The 21,315-nt window shown below is 40.6% G+C and overlaps 1 protein-coding gene across 22 annotated transcripts in view; it reads right to left on the reverse strand.

Annotated features, from left to right (window-relative positions):
* Positions 1-21,315, reverse strand: part of DAB2 (DAB adaptor protein 2) — a 942,412-nt gene that overhangs the window by 10,492 nt on the left and 910,605 nt on the right. For 7 of the 22 annotated variants that reach the window (XM_085002141.1, XM_085002140.1, XM_085002139.1 and 4 more), the window contains 10 exons: positions 14,168-14,359; positions 13,067-13,206; positions 12,285-12,383; positions 9,917-10,048; positions 9,367-9,447; positions 8,651-8,677; positions 8,347-8,400; positions 7,871-7,933; positions 1,251-1,904; positions 105-264 (listed from right to left, as the gene is read on the reverse strand). In XM_085002141.1, the coding sequence (XP_084858267.1) occupies positions 105-264; positions 1,251-1,904; positions 7,871-7,933; positions 8,347-8,400; positions 8,651-8,677; positions 9,367-9,447; positions 9,917-10,048; positions 12,285-12,383; positions 13,067-13,206; positions 14,168-14,258 (1,501 nt within the window). In that variant the 5' untranslated portion in view covers positions 14,259-14,359. The remainder of the gene's footprint in view (positions 1-104; positions 265-1,250; positions 1,905-7,870; positions 7,934-8,346; positions 8,401-8,650; positions 8,678-9,366; positions 9,448-9,916; positions 10,049-12,284; positions 12,384-13,066; positions 13,207-14,167; positions 14,360-21,315) is intronic. The other 15 variants (XM_085002150.1, XM_085002147.1, XM_085002151.1 and 12 more) reach the window with 3 other exon arrangements.

The raw sequence follows: 21,315 nt of genomic DNA on the forward strand, positions 1-21,315 counted from the left end.
TGCCGCAGGAAACTCTATGGCTAGGAAGTGCTTTCTTCCTCTGAATTGTCATCTTACGAGTGAAAGTAACAGAGATAAACCTAACTGCATCTCTAGACACCTACCTAGACCCACAAGGGGCCCCAATGGGGCAGAAACACTTGTTTTGAAGAGATCCAGAGGGTTGGTCTGTAGGGTTGCAGGTTGTCCTGTAGATGTCTGGCCTGGAGGTTCTGAGACAGGAGGAGCAAAGATGTCTGATGCAAGTAAGTCTTTTGCTGGAGACTGACAAGGCAGAGAGGGACACAGAGTAGTTATTTAGTAACAGAGAAATACAGTTCTTTTCTCTTCCCTACTCTGTGCTCTGAATTTGGGAGCACCAAAAGAAAAACTTTTCCCCCTTTTTGATAAATGACTACAAAAACCAAATAGATAGGGGGAAAAAAAAAAAAAAAGACACAGATCCCGGCAACAGACAGAATATTGGGTCTTGGTGTGAATGCAATGGAGGCCTCTCAGAGTGAAGTCTATTTTGCTCATTTACACATTTGAATCTGTCTGGTCTCCTTATCAGCTGAAAGCGTGAAGCTGGGAAAGGAAGGACAACTATAAGTACATGGCCTAAATATTTTGGTCTTTCTCCTGGATTTAAATCATTCTGCAAGAAGGTAATACAGGAGTCTAATCATTATTAGGTCAGCTTGCATATTCCAATGAGATTTTTTCAAATGAAACTTATATAAACCACATTTTAAATTGCTTTTGAAGGAAGTGGCAATAATAAACATATAAGTTTCTCTTAAGACAATGGATTACTCAGTCATTAGTCAGAGGAGACAAACTCAAGAATTTTACACCACCATCTTGGACGTGAACGCAGTATGAGGGGGCGTGGGGCGTGTATTAGTATGGGGAAGGTACACAAGGAATCACAGGAGCCCTTGCCCTCCCCTCCCAGAACACGATGATCAAACTTACCAGAGGTACAGAAGCATAGCAGCATTAAAAATGGAAAAACTCGTGTTTAGTTAATAATACGTGACAAGACATGCAAACGGAAAGCAGGCTGTGACAAACACTGCCGAGCGAGAAGCTTAAAAAGGGTGCCGATTAGAGGCAAGTATTCCTGGAGAACGATGTGCCTTATCCCACCTTCTATTTTACAGCCACACAGGAAACTATAATAGCAGCAGGAAAGCGAGCTTGCATCACACCACCCTTTGGTACCGAACATGCATTCTGCCAATGGATATGTGGAGAAGACAATTCACCTTAGCAGTCCTTCTGCCTCTTCCTGGTTTGGTACTTTGTGGAGGTGGGATAATGGCTATGGAGTCATGTGGTGAGGACTGGACAGAGCTTTCCAAGTCCTGCTTTACGCCATTCGGGACGGGCAGTCCTTGGGGAGGGCTTCCCACAAAAGGGTTCGGGGAGGATTTGGTATGGAGGCCGTTCTGTTCTCTTTCAGACACCCCATTGTGAGTTCTCACTGCTGGCTGTGTTTGCGGACTTGATAAGGGCCACGGGCCTGCCTGCGCTTCCTGTTTGCCAGTCCGGTTAGAGATCTGGTCAAATTGCTGCCCAAAGTAATCAACATCCCCGTTCAGGGGCCCATTACTCAGAGGGGTGGCCGAGCTACTCAAATTCTCTTTCTTCTGATCTGAAGATTTGAGAGAATCGGACGAAGAGGGTGTCGATTGGTCTGGCTGTGCAAAAGGATCGTCACGGAAAGGATCAGGATTAGGGGTGGGAAAGAAGTTGAGATTGGCAGAAAAGGCATTTTCAGGCAAGAAAGACGCCTGAGGCTTTGGTCGAGGAAGAGAACAGGAGGTGATGCCATTTGTTAAGAATAGATTTTCTTGTAAAGAATTCTGATTGGTGTCGATTTCAGAGTTTAGATCCACTAACAGGATATCTTTGCTTTCCTAGCACATTTGGAAAGAAAGAAAAAAAAAAGAGTGTTAGTCCACGTTGTGACTTTAAATAAGAAAGACCAGGATTATCAAAATTTCCATTAGACTTCTGTCCTACAGGTTGACCATTACCTCTTCCCGACAGATCTCCAAGTGCATTGTTTACTAGATGCAGAATAGGTCCTCCCTGCCCCTCCTGGGTCCTTTTAATTAAGTTTCAACTTCATTGGCCCTTCATTAAGTGAAATCTTGCTGTTGTTTACTTTATTCATGTCCCCTTCACCCTTTCATTCTGGCTGACTTCATAATTGTGGTTGTTGCAATTCATGCCTTTGAAAGTCTTCAAGGGAATTGACTTTATGTTACTCTAAGCGGTGATCTAACTATATTAAGCATGAAAGAAATGACCTCAGAAGCCTAGCCCAATCTCCTACCTGATGCACAGTCCCTTCTATTATACCCCTGGAGTCACGTAACATCCCTTCTTTTAAATGAGCAAATTCCCTGGCTGATGTCTTCATCTTTTATAGTTCTGGTTATAATATCGTTTAAGGTCAAATATTTCACTGCAACTGGTCTTTCCTCTAGGGGAGGCAAAAAAGATTTTCCCCTCCCATCACAGCCTGCTAGGTATGCCTCTTTAAAAACTCAAGGATCTTTTTGAAGCTGTTGCCAAATTGAGTCTCAAATCTTCATCATCCTAGTCTCTCCCCTGGACATACCCTTCTGTCCATGTCCTTCTAAGAAGGTGGTACTCAACATACTGATATAATCTAACAGAATCTATCACATTAACCTCTCATATTTGTGCCTTTTTTCAGAATACAGCTTAGAGTTACCAGTGTTGTGACAGTAATCTCATCTACTTAGTGGGTACATTCAAGTAATTTTTAACTCATCTTTAATTTATGCATAAGGAAACCCTTATATAGAAAGTGGAGATAAGGGTTTAAGAGTTAATTTGTAGGACATAGCAAATGCATAACTCTACAAATTCTAATCCTTTTCTATCATTTTTCAGGTAGGTTAATTATTTGGACTCAGGAATTCCTGTTGTGGCGCAATGGAAATGAATCTGGCTAGGAACCATGAGGTTGCAGGTTTGATCCCTGGCCTTGCTCAGCGGGTTAAGGATCTGGTGTTGCTGTGACCTGTGGTGTAGGCTGTAGATGTGGCTTGGATCCAGCATTGCTCTGGCTGTGGTGTAGGCTGGCATCTGTAGCTCCGATTGGACCCCTATCGTGGGAGCCTCCATATGCCGTGCATTCGGCCCTAAAAAGCCAAAAAAAGAAAAAAAAGAAAAAAAAAAAAGAAAAAGAAATTATTTGGATTCTGAGCTATCGGAGAAGACATCCTTCTCGGCATAAAAGCAGCAAATTTGATAAACCTGACGTGTCTTTATTCAGGTCAATGACACAACTAATTAGGATTCACCCTGGGATATAGATGTCATACTGACAGACCTTCCTTCTGACTGACTTTGATCAATTAAATAATTAACTGCGCTAGCTACAGAAGAATATAAACAATAAAAACCACCTAGCTGAAATGGAAGTTAGTTTTCTAGCATTGTCCTTGGCTGACTACTGAACATTCTGGTCATCGGGACAATGATCAAGACGACCTCAAGGGGACATAAAATCTCAAACTAGTTTTTTTAAAAAAAGAGAGAGAGACTAAATAGGCCTCCTTGGCTTTAAAAGAATAATTCTTTTTTTTAAATTTAGGTCCTAAATCAGACTTAATTAGTATTCTACCATCTTCCTTTACTGTTTGGTATAAAGACACAATTTTTAGAAGCCAAAATTTCTCTTTATAACCAGAAGAACTTGTCAGAAGACAGCTTGTAATTAAAAAAATTTTTTTTAAATCAAAGGAATTGATTGGAAGACTTCTTAATGGAGGGATCTTTAATAATCAAAAGGTAGGACAAAACGTATTACGAAAGCTTGTGATTGCAATATTTATTCATTTATTATGAGCCACCTCTGGGTTAGAACAGTTGGGTGTTCACAGCTGGTAGAGTTCTCCTTCAAATACTTGAGAAGAAGTTCTGAGGACACCAAACAGGAACCACAATGTTAGGCTTCTGAATAGCCACCCTATAAGTAAAATGTATAAGGCTCTCCTCAGGTTGAGTTTGTTGTTAATCCAGGATTAAGAGTCGAGCTCCACAGACTGCAACTGAAAGATATAAGACTCCTCATCCACCCCCTTGGTCAGAATTTCATTAATTCTTTGTGGGACTGTAAACACTGCACCCACTTGGCTGACATGTGAGCTCCTGAGAGATGAGGATTCGATGAATGTGAAAGAAATATAGTCTCTGCTCTTAAGGGGTTCCAATAAGAGGGGCAAACAGACAACCAAGGAGGTGTCAGGGCAGGCAAGGTTTTCATTGCTGAGTACCATAGACTGGTTCTTCTCCAGGTAGCTCACCTTGCCTAACCATTCCAGCCTACCAAATCCTGGACCTCCCTACTCAAAGCCTTCAGCGGCTTCTGGCCACTGCCCTATATTAAAACAAGCTTCATTAGCCAGACTTTCAAAATGACCCACAATGGTATCTCATTTACTTTTAGCCTAACTACTCTCTATTTTCCTATATACTTCAAAGACCCAATTCAAGTACAGATTCTTTTTTTTTGTCTTTTTGCCATTTCTTGGGCCGTACCAGTGGCATATGGAGGTTCCCAGGTTAGGGGTCAAATCAGAACTGTAGCCACAGGCCTATGCCAGAGCCACGAGTTGCATCTGCGACCTACACCACAGCACATGGCAACGCCAGATCCTTAACTCACTGAGCAAGGCCAGGGATCGAACCTGCAACCTCATGGTTCCTAGTCGGATTTGTTAACCACTGCGCCACGACGGGAACTCCTCAAGTTCAGAATCTTTACAAAGTACTTCCCCATCGACCCTTCTATTCAGCTTCACTGTGCCCACCCATGGCATCTTATGTACACACTATGCTTTGAATCCTCATCTCATCCTCGCACCAGATTTGATGGGGGAACCACATCTTTTGTTCTTTTCATAATGGCCATGCTTTTAAATAGTGAATTTAAAAAAGTTAGGGATCGTGTCTTTTTGTTCTTTGTTTTCCTTTTTTTTCAATTGGTTTTTCAAGAAATATGGGAAAATATTATTCAAGTGGTTTTCTGATTTAAAAAAATTGCATTCTAGATGATGCCGCTTAGTTTGCAATATGAGCTTTATCTGAAATGCAAAAAGCTGTTCTGTATAAATGTTGGGGGAGGGACAGAAGGGACAGGGAACCACTAACAAAGTCTAGGTAATTCTAGGTAATTTAGATTTCTGCCTCTTTTCTTTTCTTCCTTCCTTCCTTCCTTTTTTTTTTTTTTTTTTTTTTTTTTCTTTTTAGGGCTGCACCCTTGGCATATGGAAGTTCCCAGGCTAGGGGCTGAATAAGAGCTATAGTTGCCAGCCTACACCACAGCTCACAGTAACGCCAGATCCTTAATCCACTGAGGGGCCAGGGATCAAACCTGCATCCTCGTGGATACTAGTTGGGTTCATTACCACTGAGCCATGACGGGAACTCCAGATTTCTGCCTCTTTTCATCTCTTCTAGAGCAACTGTGGTGAGATTTCAAAATTTTTAAATATGCTGGTTTTATTGAGTAGAGATAAATCTATTTTGCCACCTATGAATATGAAGTCAGTATGTAAGAACACACTGGCAAAGTCTAATTAGCACTCCTAGCATTCTTTTACTCAGCAGATAGCATCACTTTGATGGTATTTTTATCATTCTGATTTAGTATTAGTTTAATTGAAACTTGCATTTTATTTCTATTTACCAAAAATTCTTAGAATGCATGAAATTTAATGTAAATGAGACTCAGGATTACTCATGTTGTTTTTCATTTCCTTTTTTAGAACTTTCTAGAAGTCTACAGAAGGAGATTAAATAGTGCTTCCTCGCCTATCCCAGTAGAATTCTACATTAGAGCTTGAGTGTTTTGATCTATTTCAATATACTACTTGCAGGTTTTTGTTTTTGTTTTTTTTTTGTCGTTGTTTGTTTCTTTTTTTCCTTTTTGGCCACACCTGCAGCATGTGGAAATTCCCGAACCAGAGATCAAAGTGGTGCCACAGCAGCAACCCCAGCCGCTGCAGTGACAGTGCTGGATCCCTAACCTGCTGCACCACAAGGGAACTCCATAATATACTTCTTGTTTGAAAATCAGTTATGCTTGGAAAAAGGTCATTCAGATATCAATTTACTTTGGGAAAGAAGCTACTCATGGAGGAGAGGGCAGAGTTGCCTAGGAATCTAAAAGCCCAGATCTAGGATGGGCCTTTTAGGATTTTCTAATCTGCTATTTCAAAACATTTATCCTTATAATGGTAACAAACGTTATGAAGAATGAAAGGTTTTATAGACAAATGAGTTAGGACTCACTGCTTGAAAGAACATTAAACAGGCTTCTCTATTGCAGGTTTTTAGGACCTCTCAAACGCTATATTAAGCACTGTGAATCTCTTGCAGTTGGGAGCAGAGAAGAGTGTCTGCATGCCCTGGTACTCCACATCTCACCGGGCCTGGGCATTTGTGTGAAATTTCACAGGCCTGCCATTCTCTGCGAGACCCCGGCAAGTGAGATTTTTATCCAGCCCTCAATCTGCTGTCCCTTTAATTCCGATGACCCTCTTGGTCAAGAGGCTTGCCCGATAAGTCGCTGTTGGAAGAAACTCCTAGATAGACATTCTCCCCATCGTTCTAGACTGTTGCCTTTTTGTCTAGTTATTTCCCTCTATTCAAGTCCAGAAACTCACTTACTCAGAGGCATTATCTGAACCTCTAGACGAGATAAATACCTTGTGACATCAACTGTTAGGCTTTGGGATTAGTTTTAAGGTTAGCCTCCCTGCTAGACAGTAAACTCCATGATGTCACTGACATTATGAATCTCAATACTGTGTCCTGCTAATAGCAGGTACTCAAGAAACTGTTAAATAAATAAAATAAACTGTAAGAAGTCTTTCAAAATTACGAGTGTTCCTGTCGTGAAGCAGCGGAAACAAATCTGACTAGAAACCACGAGGTTGCAGGTTCTATCCCTGGCCTCACTCAGAGGGTTAAGGATCTGGCGTTGCCGTGAGCTGTGATGTAGGTCGAAGATGTGGCTCAGATCCTACATTTCTCAGGTTATGGTGTAGGCCAGCAGCTGTAGCTCCAACTTCACCCCTAGCCTGGGAACCTCCATATGCTGCGGGTGTGGCCCTAAAAAGCAAAACAAAACAAAAATACCCCCCCCCCCCCAAAATCATGAGTAACTTCACTTGAGGCTTGTTTTGGAAGGTCTGAGCTTCAGGCTTAAGCCTTGAAACTGGACCTTTGGTTGAGTAAACCAGTCTTTTTGAATCAACATTTCCTCATCTGTAAAGGGAAATACTGCTCCATTCTCACCGAGTTGTTATGGATCAATTCATAAGAAGACGCGACACACTATAATATCCTGTAGAGAATGAGTGACTTTAACAAAGACAAGCTTTGGTTAAACATAACTGAGCCTCTTGTTTATTTTAAGTCTTACTTTACACCAAGCTTATGCTGCTAAATCAAACAGAAAGAAAACAAAAATGAAGAGGCCAGGAGTCTATATAGTTAGACATCTAACAAACATATTTCCTTCAAGTAGGCTTATACCATGGATTAATATTCAGCTCCTCCTTCTGATCCCAAGTAATACCAAGATGGACTACATTGCCTGACCCGTTGCTCAGATTTAACTTCTAAGCAATATTAATGTATCTGAAGTAATGCTGATAGGCTCCCATGGTGATTTACGATAACAAATTTGTTCTAGTAGCCATTTACACTTTATGTGGAAAAAAATCAGCAGTCACCTTCCTAGTTTCAATGAAATGCTCAAGATTTCCAGTTAATTGCCAATTTGAGTTATAGATGTCATTTCCATTACATTGCAAATTTAAAAACAGACACTTACTGTTGGACTACTTAGGTCGGGAGGTGTAGACATGTCCCCAAACAAATCCATCTGGTCAACACCCTTAAAAAAGTATTTGGATTAGATTCAGATGTGTCTATTAAAAATGATTACTTTGTATATTGTTGTAATTGTTTCCTAAACTAAAATTTAGGAAAATAACTGTCACAATTGGATTTTCACTTAACTAATACAGATTTGATATTAGACTATTTAGGTCAGGAAGTGTAGACATGTCCCCAAACAAATCCATCTCATTCAAACTTTTAAAAAAGTATTTGGATTAGATTCAGAAGTGTTTACTAAAAGATTACTTTGTATATTGACATAAATGTTACGCTCATGTTTTGGGAAAGAGTTATCACAATTGGATATTCATACAAATTCAATACAGATTTGGCATTAGCAATATCTTTAGGAAGTAAAGCCTGTGCTCAGGTAAGCAAGAATCATTAAAAAAAAAATCACATACATACCAGTTTCAGTTTGCAAGGCTGGTCATCAAGATTCATTAGGGCCTCACTCCCATTCTGAAAAGATGGCAAATATTAAAGGTCTAGTTGGCAACTTTTCCATACCTAGTTTAATTTCCTAGCGTACTGGCTTGCTAAGCAGTTAAGATTTCAGCACTAATCATCCTACTGCACATTTTTCCATGACCAGAGGTGTCATGAACACACAGTAATTAACCAGGAAGGATGCATGCTTGGGGAAGGTGGCAAAAAAGGGCTTGTAACATCACACATGCATAAGTCGCAAGAAGTAAAGATGCTGTGTTACCTCTACTGCTTTGTTGGCTTCTTCCATCTGAAAAGGAAGGACACAAATTCAATGACCTTAGTAAATGACAGGAACACATATACTTATGAGTTCATAGGCATAGGGCAAGACAGCAGACTCTTGGCATACTATTTCTGTCCTACATTCCCCTCCCTTTTTCATAGCAATACTGGATTTGAATAGAGTTATTGGACCTGTTATTCCTGTAATAGTCCTTAGAATCAATGTGAAGTTTGCAGGGAGAAAGGACAAGTGTCAGGGACTAGAAATCAGAAGGGCCTAACTATAACACCCATCCACTCCCCTGTTTGGAAGAACAGAAAATATATTTCTTTACTTTCTATACTTGGAAGAGCCACATTGAAGCCAACTCTCCAGACAGGCCATATGCTCAGATCTGCTTTTTTTTTTTTTTTTTTTTTTTTTCCTTTTTAGGGCTGTGCCCATGGCATATGAAAGTTCCCAGGCTAGGGGTCAAATTGGAGCTGTAGCTGCCAGCCTATGCCATAGCCACAGCAACGAAGAATCTGAGCTGCACCTGCGACCCACACCATAGCTGATGGCAACGCTGGATCCTTAACCCACTGAGTGAGGCCAGGGATCCAACCCACAACCTCATGGATACTAGTCGGATTCATTTCTGCTGAGCCACAGTGGGAACACCCAGACATGATCCTGAGTATTGTCATAAGTTGAAGAGAGCCTGTAGTACTTGCCTTTTTCTTTTCTTCTTCCTTTTTCTTTACATTATAGATAACTTGGAAAAGGTCTTTAAGGTCAACGACTAATGGCTCTGCCTGAAGAAAGAGAAAGCATCTTTATCAGTACTTGAATCTTACTATTTTCTTCCCTTTGTCCCCCATTCATTCTGATTAGTACCGTTTTCTTCCTTTCTCTTAAAGCTTCTTACTACCCTCTTCTGGTTTGCGGAAGATACCCAACATCCCCTAGATATCTAAAGTATTTAGATAAAACAAGAAGCATCATGGTAATTTTCCAAATCCCTTCAAGATTTCTGGGAATAATTCACTACGTTCTAAAAGCAATGACCTTACAAGAAAGTCCACTCTAACAACTCTTGTGCCTCACACTACATGGGTAACAAAGACATTTAAAAGATTCCTTAGACCAGTTAAAGAGAGTCATCCTCTGAAGCACTGTTCAGTCCTCCTACATCCAACTGTTTCCAGCAGGCTCTCTAGTTGAGTGACAGATGCTCTTATGTTCAAGTTCCCCAGCAGGTATACCTCAAGGCAGAGAGCTTACCTGTTGCCCTGTTTTTATGGCAAAAAACTGGTGCTGGCCTTCTCCTCCACACACATAACCAAATGCCCGGTTGTCTGTCACATCACGGGCAATGAAAGAAATCTTATTTACTGGGTGTTCATGCTCTATTACCTAAAAGAAAGAACATCAGAAATGATTTATTGAGAAAGTGAGAATATTTGTGGGCTAGTACAACTACGCACCAGATACCTCGGCATATGTGAAAAGGCTAAAACATTTGAAGATTTTTTTTGTTCTTATTTGAAGGCCACTGCTACATTTATCCTTGCTAGGAAGGGCTCCAAAGGGGGGGAACCCCAAAACTAACAATAAAGGGTCAGAAACAGAAATGGAAAGAATGATCTTTCTTAAAATATCTTTTTTTTTTTTTTTTGTCTTTTGTCTTTTTGTTGTTGTTGTTGCTATTTCTTGGGCCGCTCCCGCGGCATATGGAGGTTCCCAGGCTAGGGGTTGAATCGGAGCTGTAGCCGCCGGCCTACGCCAGAGCCACAGCAACTCGGGATCCAAGCTGCATCTGCAACCTACACCACAGCTCACGGCAACACCGGATGGTTAACCCACTGAGCAAGGGCAGGGACCGAACCCGCAACCTCATGGTTCCTAGTTGGATTCGTTAACCACTGCGCCACGACGGGAACTCCAAAATATCTATTCTTGATTTTCTCCATCCCAAAGACATGATGCCTCAGCAGAAGCAATCAAGACTTTCTAAAGCAAAGATGGGACATATAACTTCTACAGCATTCCAAGTAGGTCTACTTTCCTGACACAAAGACAAAGTCAAGTGCACGGCTTAACCAAGCCAGAGGAAGGTTCACAGAGAGCCTTTGACAACAGCTCAGCGTGGCCAGGGAACCATCCTAAGTATTATTGGGACAATTATCCCCAGTACATTCTGCAAGTTACCAAAAGCTGCCATCCGGTATTTGTCACCATCACATAGAGGTCCATGTCATTTTCCAGGAGTTCCATGTGGCAGGGGTTTATTGGTTTAGTGGTGCCTTCCCCTCTATTCTTCGCCCACCCTTTCTATGCATTCTGTCAAGTAGACAGTAGAGCTCAACTCTTCAGGGATATATGTGGGTGTGTGGGATGTGTCTTGGCTTTTGGTTCCAAACACCTAGGGCTACTGAAAAGTTTATATTGAGCATTTTAGAAGTTTTGGGAGTGAGAGAATGCTGGTGAGGGAAACCTGCTGCCATTCTCTGGCAAGCTTGGGAAAACAAGAGTTGAAAGATAAGGGACAATGGAAACAGCAGTGTGGGAGGAGCAGCAGACTGAGTGAGCATGTATCAGGGCTCCAGGACCCTAAGTCTGAGCAACAGGTTTCACATATTAGATAAGGAGAATCTCTAGGAAGGGCTGAGGAGTAAGTAGAGGTCTTCTCACAGTATCTTATACAATAAAGTATTGTACCAAAATGAAAACATTTGAAGTGGATGAATTTGATGATGTTATATTGAGTAGAGGGAAAAAAAGGTCCCAGGAGACTTAAAGTATGATACCTTTTTTTTTTTTTTTTTTTTTTTTTTTTGCTTTTTAGGGCCATACTTGTGGCACATGGAGGTTCCCAGGTTAGGGGTCTGATCGGAGCTGTAGTTGTTGGCCTATGCCACAGCCACAGCAATGCCAGATCCGAGATGCAGCTGTGACCTGCACCACAGCTCATGACAACCCAACACTGGATCCTTAACCCACTGAGCAAGGCCAAGGATCGAACCTGTGTCCTCATGGATGCTAGTCAGATTTGTTAAACACTGAGCCATGATCTGGGATCTCCAGTATGATAGCTTTTTGATAAGGCCCAAACAAACAAAAAGTAAGCAAGACCATTCATGTGATAGAATAACAGCAACCACAGAAAATGAGCAAGGTTACATCTATGTGGGGAGGAGGAGGAAAAAGAGAAGAAGAAAAGGGGGTAGAATTAGTTAGCTAGTAAGTTCACATGTAACCAATATATTAAAATGAGACCCCTACATAGATCTATGATAGCATCACAAATAAGGAGTTAGGATTTATCTAGTTTTGTGTACCTGGTGTCCCCTAAATGCCCAATTGATATTTATAGCGCACCTATGTACATAGACTTGAGGTCCTCATCTATAATAGGAAATCAATTTCAAAATAAAGTACCTTGACTCCTTACCTCCTACCTCGTCTGTCTGTTCCTTTTTTTTTTTTTTTTTTTTTTTTTTTGCCTGTCACTGCTAGAGAAGTGCAGTAATATATACTATTCTTTTTCTTCCAGAAGTTTGAAAAGGCAAAATGGGAGCTGAAATTTATGTCACAAGTTATTTGTCAGACTCAGGTGGTCAGAAAAGTGTCAGTGAAAGTGAATTCTTACCCCAGTTTTCTCATCAATTATTTTTATTCCAGAAAGAGAAATGTTGACCCAGATCCTCTGTTTATGTTGTCCCTGAGACCGACCAGCGGCTGCCATTCCCTGACAAGGTTGGGAAAACAAGAAAAATTTAGTTTAAAGTACCCTGTGATGCTTCTGACTCTAAAATTTTCAAAGACAATCAGCCTTGTTTTCAGCTTGGTTTACCATATATGAAAGGATCAGGCATCATTCATAAGGGACAGCAGGATGGGATAGGAGACATTGAACAAGGAGATCCCTAGTTAGCTATGTGAACTTGGACAGGTCCTTTTGATTCACTTGGCCTCAGAATAGTCACTGGCAAAGACAAGAAGATCTTCCAAGATGTTCCTTCTAGGCTTTGTCTTATTTAAGGAGTATTATTTCCTTAATTAAGTTCACAGAGCCAGCAGTATTAGTATTTAAAACTTTTACAAAAACAAAGGGCTAGCACTGAAGAGCAACCATGTCCAAGGTGAGTCCCGAGTTTTACCTGAATATCCCCAGGTTCTAAAATTTGGTCTGCTCAAAGGAAAAGGCATCTAAAGTTCTGCTGTCCTTGATTAAATCAGGTCCCCAGACCAGCACTCAAAAAGTGCACATTCAAGGCTTCTCATAAAGTGGGGGCACTGCTGGATCAATTATGTGATTAGAAAAATTTTTCTTTCCAATAATCAAGATACAGGTAAACACAAGCTTATAATACCATTCCCTCTGTTAGACCTTTGCTTAAGATAAAGAAAAATCATGCTTTCCCCTTTTACCTTTAGTTTCATCATAGAATCTTGGCTCATTTTATCCCCTCTTGCATCTGGCACATCATCAATGCCGATAAGCTTGGCCTTGTATTTCACACCATCACCTTTGAATCTGGCCAAAAGATATTCATCCGTCTTTTCTGAGCCTGAGAAAAGAAAAGAAAGAGGGTGAAGTTTATAAATGCATTGAAATACCGGCTTATATGAACAAATATACCACAGGATTTAAAAATGTGAGTAGTATAAATCTTGATTATACTATCCTTGGTCAAATATGCGATATTCTACCTTATCCTTACTCCCTTTGAGTAAAATCATCCTTTGTAAAACTGTATGGTGTTGGTGTGGAGAGAAAATAAACTCTTAAAGAAGCAGAATGGATTGAGTTATGGGAAACATATAGGCATATGTGAGGTGGGATTAGAGAATATTCTTCATCATAGTTTTAAATTTTTTTAAAAAAAAGAATATAAAGAGAATCATACCTTTTAAAAAAAAATGAAAGAAAAACAAGCCACTGCATAATTTACTAACATTTTTGAACTATCAGTAATGCAGAAGAGAATTATGGTAAATTCCCTTGAAAATCATTATGACAATTAGCCCATCTTTATAACTTCTTTTGCTTCTCTTAAAAGGCCTGGGCGGTCTCACTCCCATTTCTAAAGTATGGACATGAAAGACAAGGAAATCATGGCATATGCTCAAACTATGAGTGATTAAGGATGCTTGTACTTCCTAGTGGTACTTTGGGTCAAACAAAGAGGGTCTCATAAAATAAAGACCTTGATTTTTACAAAGTAGCTACTTCAATAAAGCAAAGTGGGAAAGAGGTTCCTGAAAGATAGCTATGTAATACTCAACAGCTGCAATTCCCAACTGAACAGGATCTATGAAAGCTTCCCAGTAGGACTCAAGTTGGTGCAATTGCAGAATTCAGAGGTATGTCTTATCACATATGGCTGGAACCAATCTACTCTGCCAAAGCCGTACTTTCCTATTTAGGAGACCTTGACACTTGGCTCTTACTTTGCCTTATACTCCACATTTCTTTACTGATAACCACCACTAGCTCCCCTCACTGGTCTCAGAAGGATTTCTCCATACCTTTCTTCTTTTCCTTCTTTGATGGTGCCTTTGGTGCAGCCTGTTGGTCAGGCTGACCATTCGTTGCACTCGTTTCTACTTCGTTAGACATTGTAAGAAGGCAGACAGCAAACCCTGAACCAGCAGACACCAAGTGGCACCAGGCGATCCCCGATGGAGACAGCTCAAATCAACATTACCAGCTACAGACACCTGTGGGCAGAGTTTAGAGGCGTAATGAGATCGTAGCCCAGCAAACCCAGACTTTATGTCTTAATAGGCCTACAACCAGTGATGTGTAAGTGTAGTTCTTCAGATTCATTCTGTTCTTTCTTCTCTGTTAGACTGACTTCTGACAACAGGGGAGTGGGTAGGACTGTTTCCTTTGTAGTTTCTAAAATGGAAAGAAAGTATTTACCAGATTTTTCTTTAAGTAATTGATATCTGGTAACATTTAATGTGATCATAGGTACAAACTACTAGGTATAAAATAAATATGCTACCAGGATATACGGTACAGCATGGGGAATGGAGCCAAAATTTTAAAATAACTATAAATGCAGTATAATCTTTAAAAACTGTGAATCGCTATGTTGTACACCTGAAACTTACATTGTAAAATGACTATACCTCAATAAAAATTTTTAAAAATGTTATTACTTATATAGCTAAGAAATTCATATTGGAGCTTTGGCATACAATCTAGTATTAAAGATAGTGATCAAAACATAGATGAATACAGATATAGAGAACAGACTTGTGGTTTGCAAAGGAGAAGCGGAGTGGAGCAGGGGTGGATTGGGAGTTCAGGATTAGCGGATGCCAAATATTATATATAGAATGGATAAACAACAAGGTTCTACTGTATAGCACAGGGAACTATATTCAATGTCCTATAATAAACCATAATGGAAAAGAATTTAAAAGAATGTATATATACATATATATGTATAACTGAATCACTTTGCTGTACAGCAGAAATTAAAAAACTGTAAATCAACCATACTTCAATAAAATAAATTAAAAAAAATCAGGGGTGAATAAGGTTTCATAACAATGTTGAAATAAATTGAATGTCAGGCCTAAGAAGATTGCAACTGGCATCTGAAATTGGGCATTCTCAATTCGTGTTCTCCAAAAAATCATGTTACTATATAGCAAGTGATGAGTAGAGTTAGGTATTTTATCTTATTCATATGGATAAATAGGCTTTAAATGTTAGGATTCTGTATATGACCTCCGGGGCTATCTATGTACTATGTTTCAAAAGTCCTTCATTTTTGACACCGCGCACACGTCAGGGAAAAAATGGAATTATCGGTGTCTCACTGAGTGTACATACTTTATGCTATTATTTAGCATTACTACCCTCCAAACAGTTTGGTATGTGCGCTCATAAAGCTCCCCTGAGTATCACGGTTGGTAAAACAGAAAAAGTCACCGCAAGCACACAGAAGTGAGCTAACATTTCAAAAAGTTCTTCCACCGCCCCCGACCCCCGGGGGTCAGAATTTCTACACAGCTCCTGAGAGAGCTAGAAGTTAACTTTCTATAAGAACTGAAGACCAGAGGCAAAGAAAAGCCATTCACAGGAGTGTAATCCTGTAAAGACCATCGGCGGGCTGGTACACTCATTCCACCCCTATTCTGTGCCTACAGCACCCATTTATTTGAGCTTTTTTAAATTCCAGGGCCAAGTGCACCACACGGGAATATCTGCTATTTGTTAGATACTTAGAAAATAAGAAGTCTCCTGGTTTTGCTCAGTCAGCTTATGTGGTACTTACCTTTCTTCATAAATGTCAATATGTTTTCCTGAGAGTCAGTACTTAATCTCTCCCTCCATAAGTCTTTAAACAGTCTTCCCAATCTTAATAGTCTTTAAAAATACATACACCCACAAACACATAAATCTATGTGTTACAATTGTTTCATTTTCAGATTTAGTATTTAATTTTGCTCGAAGACACCTAACAGGTAGGCAGCGGGGAAACAGGTCTGGTTAGAGATGAAGACAATTGGGGACTTGAAGCCCTGTTCACTCTAGACTTAGTTGGGGGCCAGGCACTCTTAGCTGTATTAACTGTATTAACTCCAGAACATTCATGGTAACCCTATGAGTATTATGATATAGTATTATTTCACTTTTCCAGATGGAAAGCCAAGGCACAGAGGTTTTAAACAACACAGCTGCTAAGTTGAAACCAGGTCTCCAACCCAGGCTGTCTGGCCCCAAGCCAGAGTTCCTCAAACACTGCACTAATGAGTCTCATATGGGAAACCTCCTGCTAGCTACAGAGATGCTCTATTACATACCTACAGAGTCCCTCCCCCAAGAAAGATATGTCTAAGTCCTAACCTTTGAAGCTTTGAACCTTTGAATGTGACTTTATCTAAGAAAGGGTGTTTGTAGTTGTCATTAAGTTAAGGATCTTGAGTTGGGATCTTCCCGGATTTAAGGAGTGCCCTGTGGTCCTCGGTTATCACTCACCATCTAAACATCCAAAACTGAGGGTCACTTACTCTCTGCCTTTTCATATTCCCTTCCCCTCAAAGGACTGTCTCATCTCAACTCCAGTCTCAGGAGGTCAACTCCAACTGCTACTAGCTCTCTTAAAATCAGTGACATTGTTTTCATCTTTTTTGGGAGTATTTGGCTTCATGCATTAGATACCTATACCTTTTTGTGAACCGTTTTTTTCCGTCATTTTTTGCTCCCATGACAACCTTGAAGCTCTGGCCTATGGCTGTGTTCCTTGAATTGGGATAATCCGGGATTTTTTTTAAACCTCATTTTATTTATTTACTTATTTTTGTCTTTTTAGGGCCGCACCCTCTGCACATGGAAGTTCCCAGGCAAGGGGTCAAATCAGAGCTGCAGCTGCCCACCTACACCACAGTCACAGCAACACTGGATGTGAGATGCGTCTGTGACTTATGCCACAGCTTGTGACAACGCCAGATCCTTAACCCACTAAGTGAGGCGAGGCATTGAATCTGCATCTACATGCAGACTAGTGGGGTTCATTACTGCTGAGCCACAACAGGAACTCCTAAACCTCATTTTAAAATTATTACTATTATTATCATTTTAAAATCTCTCCTTTTTGGGGGGGCGGGGGCGCGCTGTGTCTGCAGACAGGGAAGTTCCTGCAGCCACGGATCAAACCTGAGCCACAGCAGTGACAATGCCAAATTCCCAAGGGCTAGGCTACCAAGGAACTCCAGATTTTTTTTTTTAATTTTATGATGAAATGCCTTTAAATTTCAGAATAACATTGGATGCTTTCCTACTTAATTTTGGGGCTCTCCTTGCATTTAGGAGAAAGATTGAGACTTTTTCATTTTGTATGTGAGACTTAAATATTTTACCCCTACTTATCTTCAATCTCTTTTTCTCTCATTCTTATACAGACTCCAATTTTTCTGATTTCTTTTAGAAAACGTTTTGTCTTTGACCCCTTCCCTTGTCAAATGAGCAGAACCCCTTCATCTCCCATATTCCTGCCCATCTCGGTTACTTATTTGTCCCTGAAGATTTTTCCCTCCTCCTGGGAAAAATTCTGGCTGGAAAGTAACCTGGCATAAGAGTTTGTTGCCCATTTTCAAAGCCTGGGCACTATTCTACAGGATATTATTTCTGACAAGAAAAGACTGAGCTCATTAAATATGGTACATTTTATTCTAAAGTGAGAGTATTTTAAAGGAATTTGAGAAGTGCCACAAAGCACTTTGAGGGGGCTTGGGAGAAGAAATAGTGGTGTGTGGTTTAGTCATAAAAGTGACACAAGCCGTAACAACCTTATAATTCAAGACCAGGTATCAAGTCTAGTGTTGGTAGACAGAGCCAAAATGGATGAGTTTTAAAATGACTGGTGCTACCTTGGTTTTACAGCAAAAACTTCTTCTTCTTCTTTTTTGTCTTTTTGCCTTTTCTATGGCCACTCCCGTGGCATATGAAGGTTCCTAGGCTAGGGGTCTAATCGGAGCTGTAGCTGCTGGTCTACACCACAGCCATAGCAACTCAGAATCTGAGCCACATCTGTGATCTACACCACAGCTCACGGCAACGCCAGATCTTTAACCCACTGGAGCAAGGCCAGGGATCGAACCTGCAACCTCATGGTTCCTAGTTGGATTCGTTAACCACTGAGTCACGACGGGGATTCGTTAACCACTGAGTCACGACAGGAACTCCAGAAAACTTCTTTTTATTTTATTTATTTATTTTGCTTTTTAGGACCGCACTCGTGGCATATGGAGGTTCCCAGGCTAGGGGTGAAATCGGAGCTACAGGTGCCAGCCTATGCCACAGCCACAGCAATGCAGGATCCAAGCCACTTCTGTGACCTACACCACAGCTCACGGAAACACCAGATCCTTAACCCATTGAGCGATGCCAGGGGTCGAACCTGCAACCTCATGGTTCCTAGTCAGATACATTTCTGTTGCGTCACAGTGGGAACTCCAAAAATTCTCTTTTTGGACACTAGGTGTCCAAAACATGTAGCAGCAATGGAATTGTTTTAAGGTATGTGGTATCCTTTATATCCTTTCACTGTTTGGGGTGAGCAGTTACAAGGGGCAAGGGAGAAAAAAAAATAGGGAGAAAAGGTTCCTTTAGTATTTTAGCATATTCCTTGAAGAAAAGGGAGGCATAGGTTGGGTTATAATAATCAAGGGCTGGTCTTCATCACAGGCCATACAATCTAAAAGGTATCTAAGTTCCCTGAAATGACTGGAAGGTAGATTCTCCCCATAGGCTCCAAGACTCAAAAGATAAATCCCTTTATAAAGGAATGTTGAAAGTTTATTGAAAAATTTTAACAAAAGTGTACCTCCAGTTACACGTGTGCCAGAGTGATATACATTCACCTTTTTCTCCAGGTTTAAAGAGAAAACCCCTCATCACAGAATCCCCAAATGCCCCAGTTATCATTTGACATGTGGTGGACAGAAGAAGTCTTGCTTTCAGACTTATGTCCCTCTGTTGGAATGATCAACTTAAATACGTTTAAAATTCAAATGCATAATGCTTCCAACAATGCTACAGAATTGTCAACTAGCTCACAAAATCTTTAGCAGCTTTTATAATGAGCTGATTTTTTGGAAAGACTTTGGGCTGAAAAGAGGACATGGGGACCCAAAGATGCCTACTCTTTTCTGTGACTGCTTTCTTAAACTAGGGCATCACCGAAGAAAGTCTAGTTTGCATCAAGATATGGGATCTGTTTTATTTTATTTAATTTTATTTATTTTATTTTATTTATTTTTTGTCTTTTTAGGGCCACACCCATGGGATATGGAGGTTCCCAGACTAGGTGTCTAATTGGAGCTGCAGCTGCCGGCCTACACTACAGCCACAGCAGCACAGGATCCGAGCCGTGTCTGAGACCTACACCATAGCTCATGGCAACACTGGATTCTTAAACCCACTGAGCGAGGCCAGGGATCGAACCCGCAACCTCATGGTTCCTAGTCGGGTTCATTTCCACTGCTCCACAACGGGAACTCTGGGATCTGTTTTAGAGCTTTAGTAAGGTAAAAGGTGTTTTTTGTTTTGTTTTGTTTTAAATATATACATATAAAGGGGAACAAGTGGGTGCAGGACAACCAGCCAGTATAGTCTTTTTCATTTACTGGGTTTAGTCCAGGGACTCTTCGGACCAAGGACCAAAAATTAATCAGGAAACACACAAGGGGTGTTATCATAAAAGAGGAATTACTAATTAACATTCAAAAACCCATACAAAAAGCCACATGAGCAGCTTCCCCTCTAAACCTAGCTGGTTAGTTTTTCTACTTTTAGGAATGGGCTGTTTCCTTCTTTGGAAGCTGGAAAAGAAATAAGAATACACATCTGGAAACAGATGAGGATCGAACATTATTGTATAGTCTTGACTCCTTTTTACAGTCCATTATACAATAGAAAGTTGTAGATGAAACTAGGCTGAGTCGATGAAATTACCTTCATTTGAGTGAAGATACATAACGTGGATTTTGGACTCAATACCAACCTCTCTGGAAGAATGTGGGGATGATGTCCCCTTTCCATGGCACAAGAATCAGATGACCAGGAGAGATTTTGCAACTTTTTTTTTTTTTTTTGGTTTCTCAGAAGGCTCTGAGAAATGTATACCAGAAGACTGTGAGTCATTTTAGGATGACTATGTCCTTTGCAGTAGAAAACAATCTGTGCTGTAGTTTATTTAGCCCTTAAAGTGATTCATGCAGGGACTAAAATCCAGGAATACTCAGAATAGGGACACATTTTCATAGGGACAAATTTTGCTGGTGCATCCTATTCCTACTTACCTCTTCCATCAGTAGGAAAGTACTGACATCAGCAATGATATGAATTAATGATTACAGGGGTCTAAAGCAATACCACGACGAGTTTACCACCTCCCTCCCAGTCTATTATTTTACCCTGTTTTGCTGAGCAGAGGGGGATTTTCTTGATCAGTCTCAAAGCTGGTAAAAGGAATCATTCATGTTAAGAACATTTTAACTGTAACCCCCTTCCACAGATGGGGAATGTTAAGGGGAATGGGACAAACACCTAACCTACCAAGCCCTTAAAACGCTTATCCTGGAAGTTCTATGACATAAATGTGTCTCTATTTTATGAATATTAAAATGTACTCAGGAACACAAGATCAATCACTAATAAGCCACTGCGTTTATTGAACATGATCTGTGTTCCCTTTCCAACTATATATGCTGCTGCTCTTTTTTTTTTTAATTCCATTGTTTTTTTTTTTTTTTTTTTTTTTGGCCAAGTCTGAAGCATGTGTTCAATTCCTGGGGGGCCAGGGATCGAACGCTCGCCATAGCAATGACCCCAGCTGCTGCAGTGACTCTGCCCGATCCTTAACCCTATATGCCACAAGAGACCTTCCTAATATCAGTGATTTTAACCTGTATTTTATAAACCACTTTCAAAGTCATAATCTTACTGATTTTAAAATACTAGTTAGTGGAGTTCCTGTCATGGCTCAGTGGAAACGAATCTGACAAATACCCATGAGGACGCAGGTTTGATCCCTGGCCTCACTCAGTGGGTTAAGGATCCAGCGCTGCCGTGAGAGGTGGTGTAGGCCGCCGATGTGGCTTGGATCTGGCATTGCTGTGGCTGTGGGGTAGGCCATCGGCTGTAGCTCCAATTC

The sequence above is a fragment of the Sus scrofa genome, chromosome 16 (assembly GCF_054392235.1).
Source record: "Sus scrofa isolate SSC_HxYL_T2T_F1_AM1 chromosome 16, Sscrofa_HxYL_maternal_Yorkshire_Landrace_v2.0, whole genome shotgun sequence".
Lineage (NCBI taxonomy): Eukaryota > Metazoa > Chordata > Mammalia > Artiodactyla > Suidae > Sus > Sus scrofa.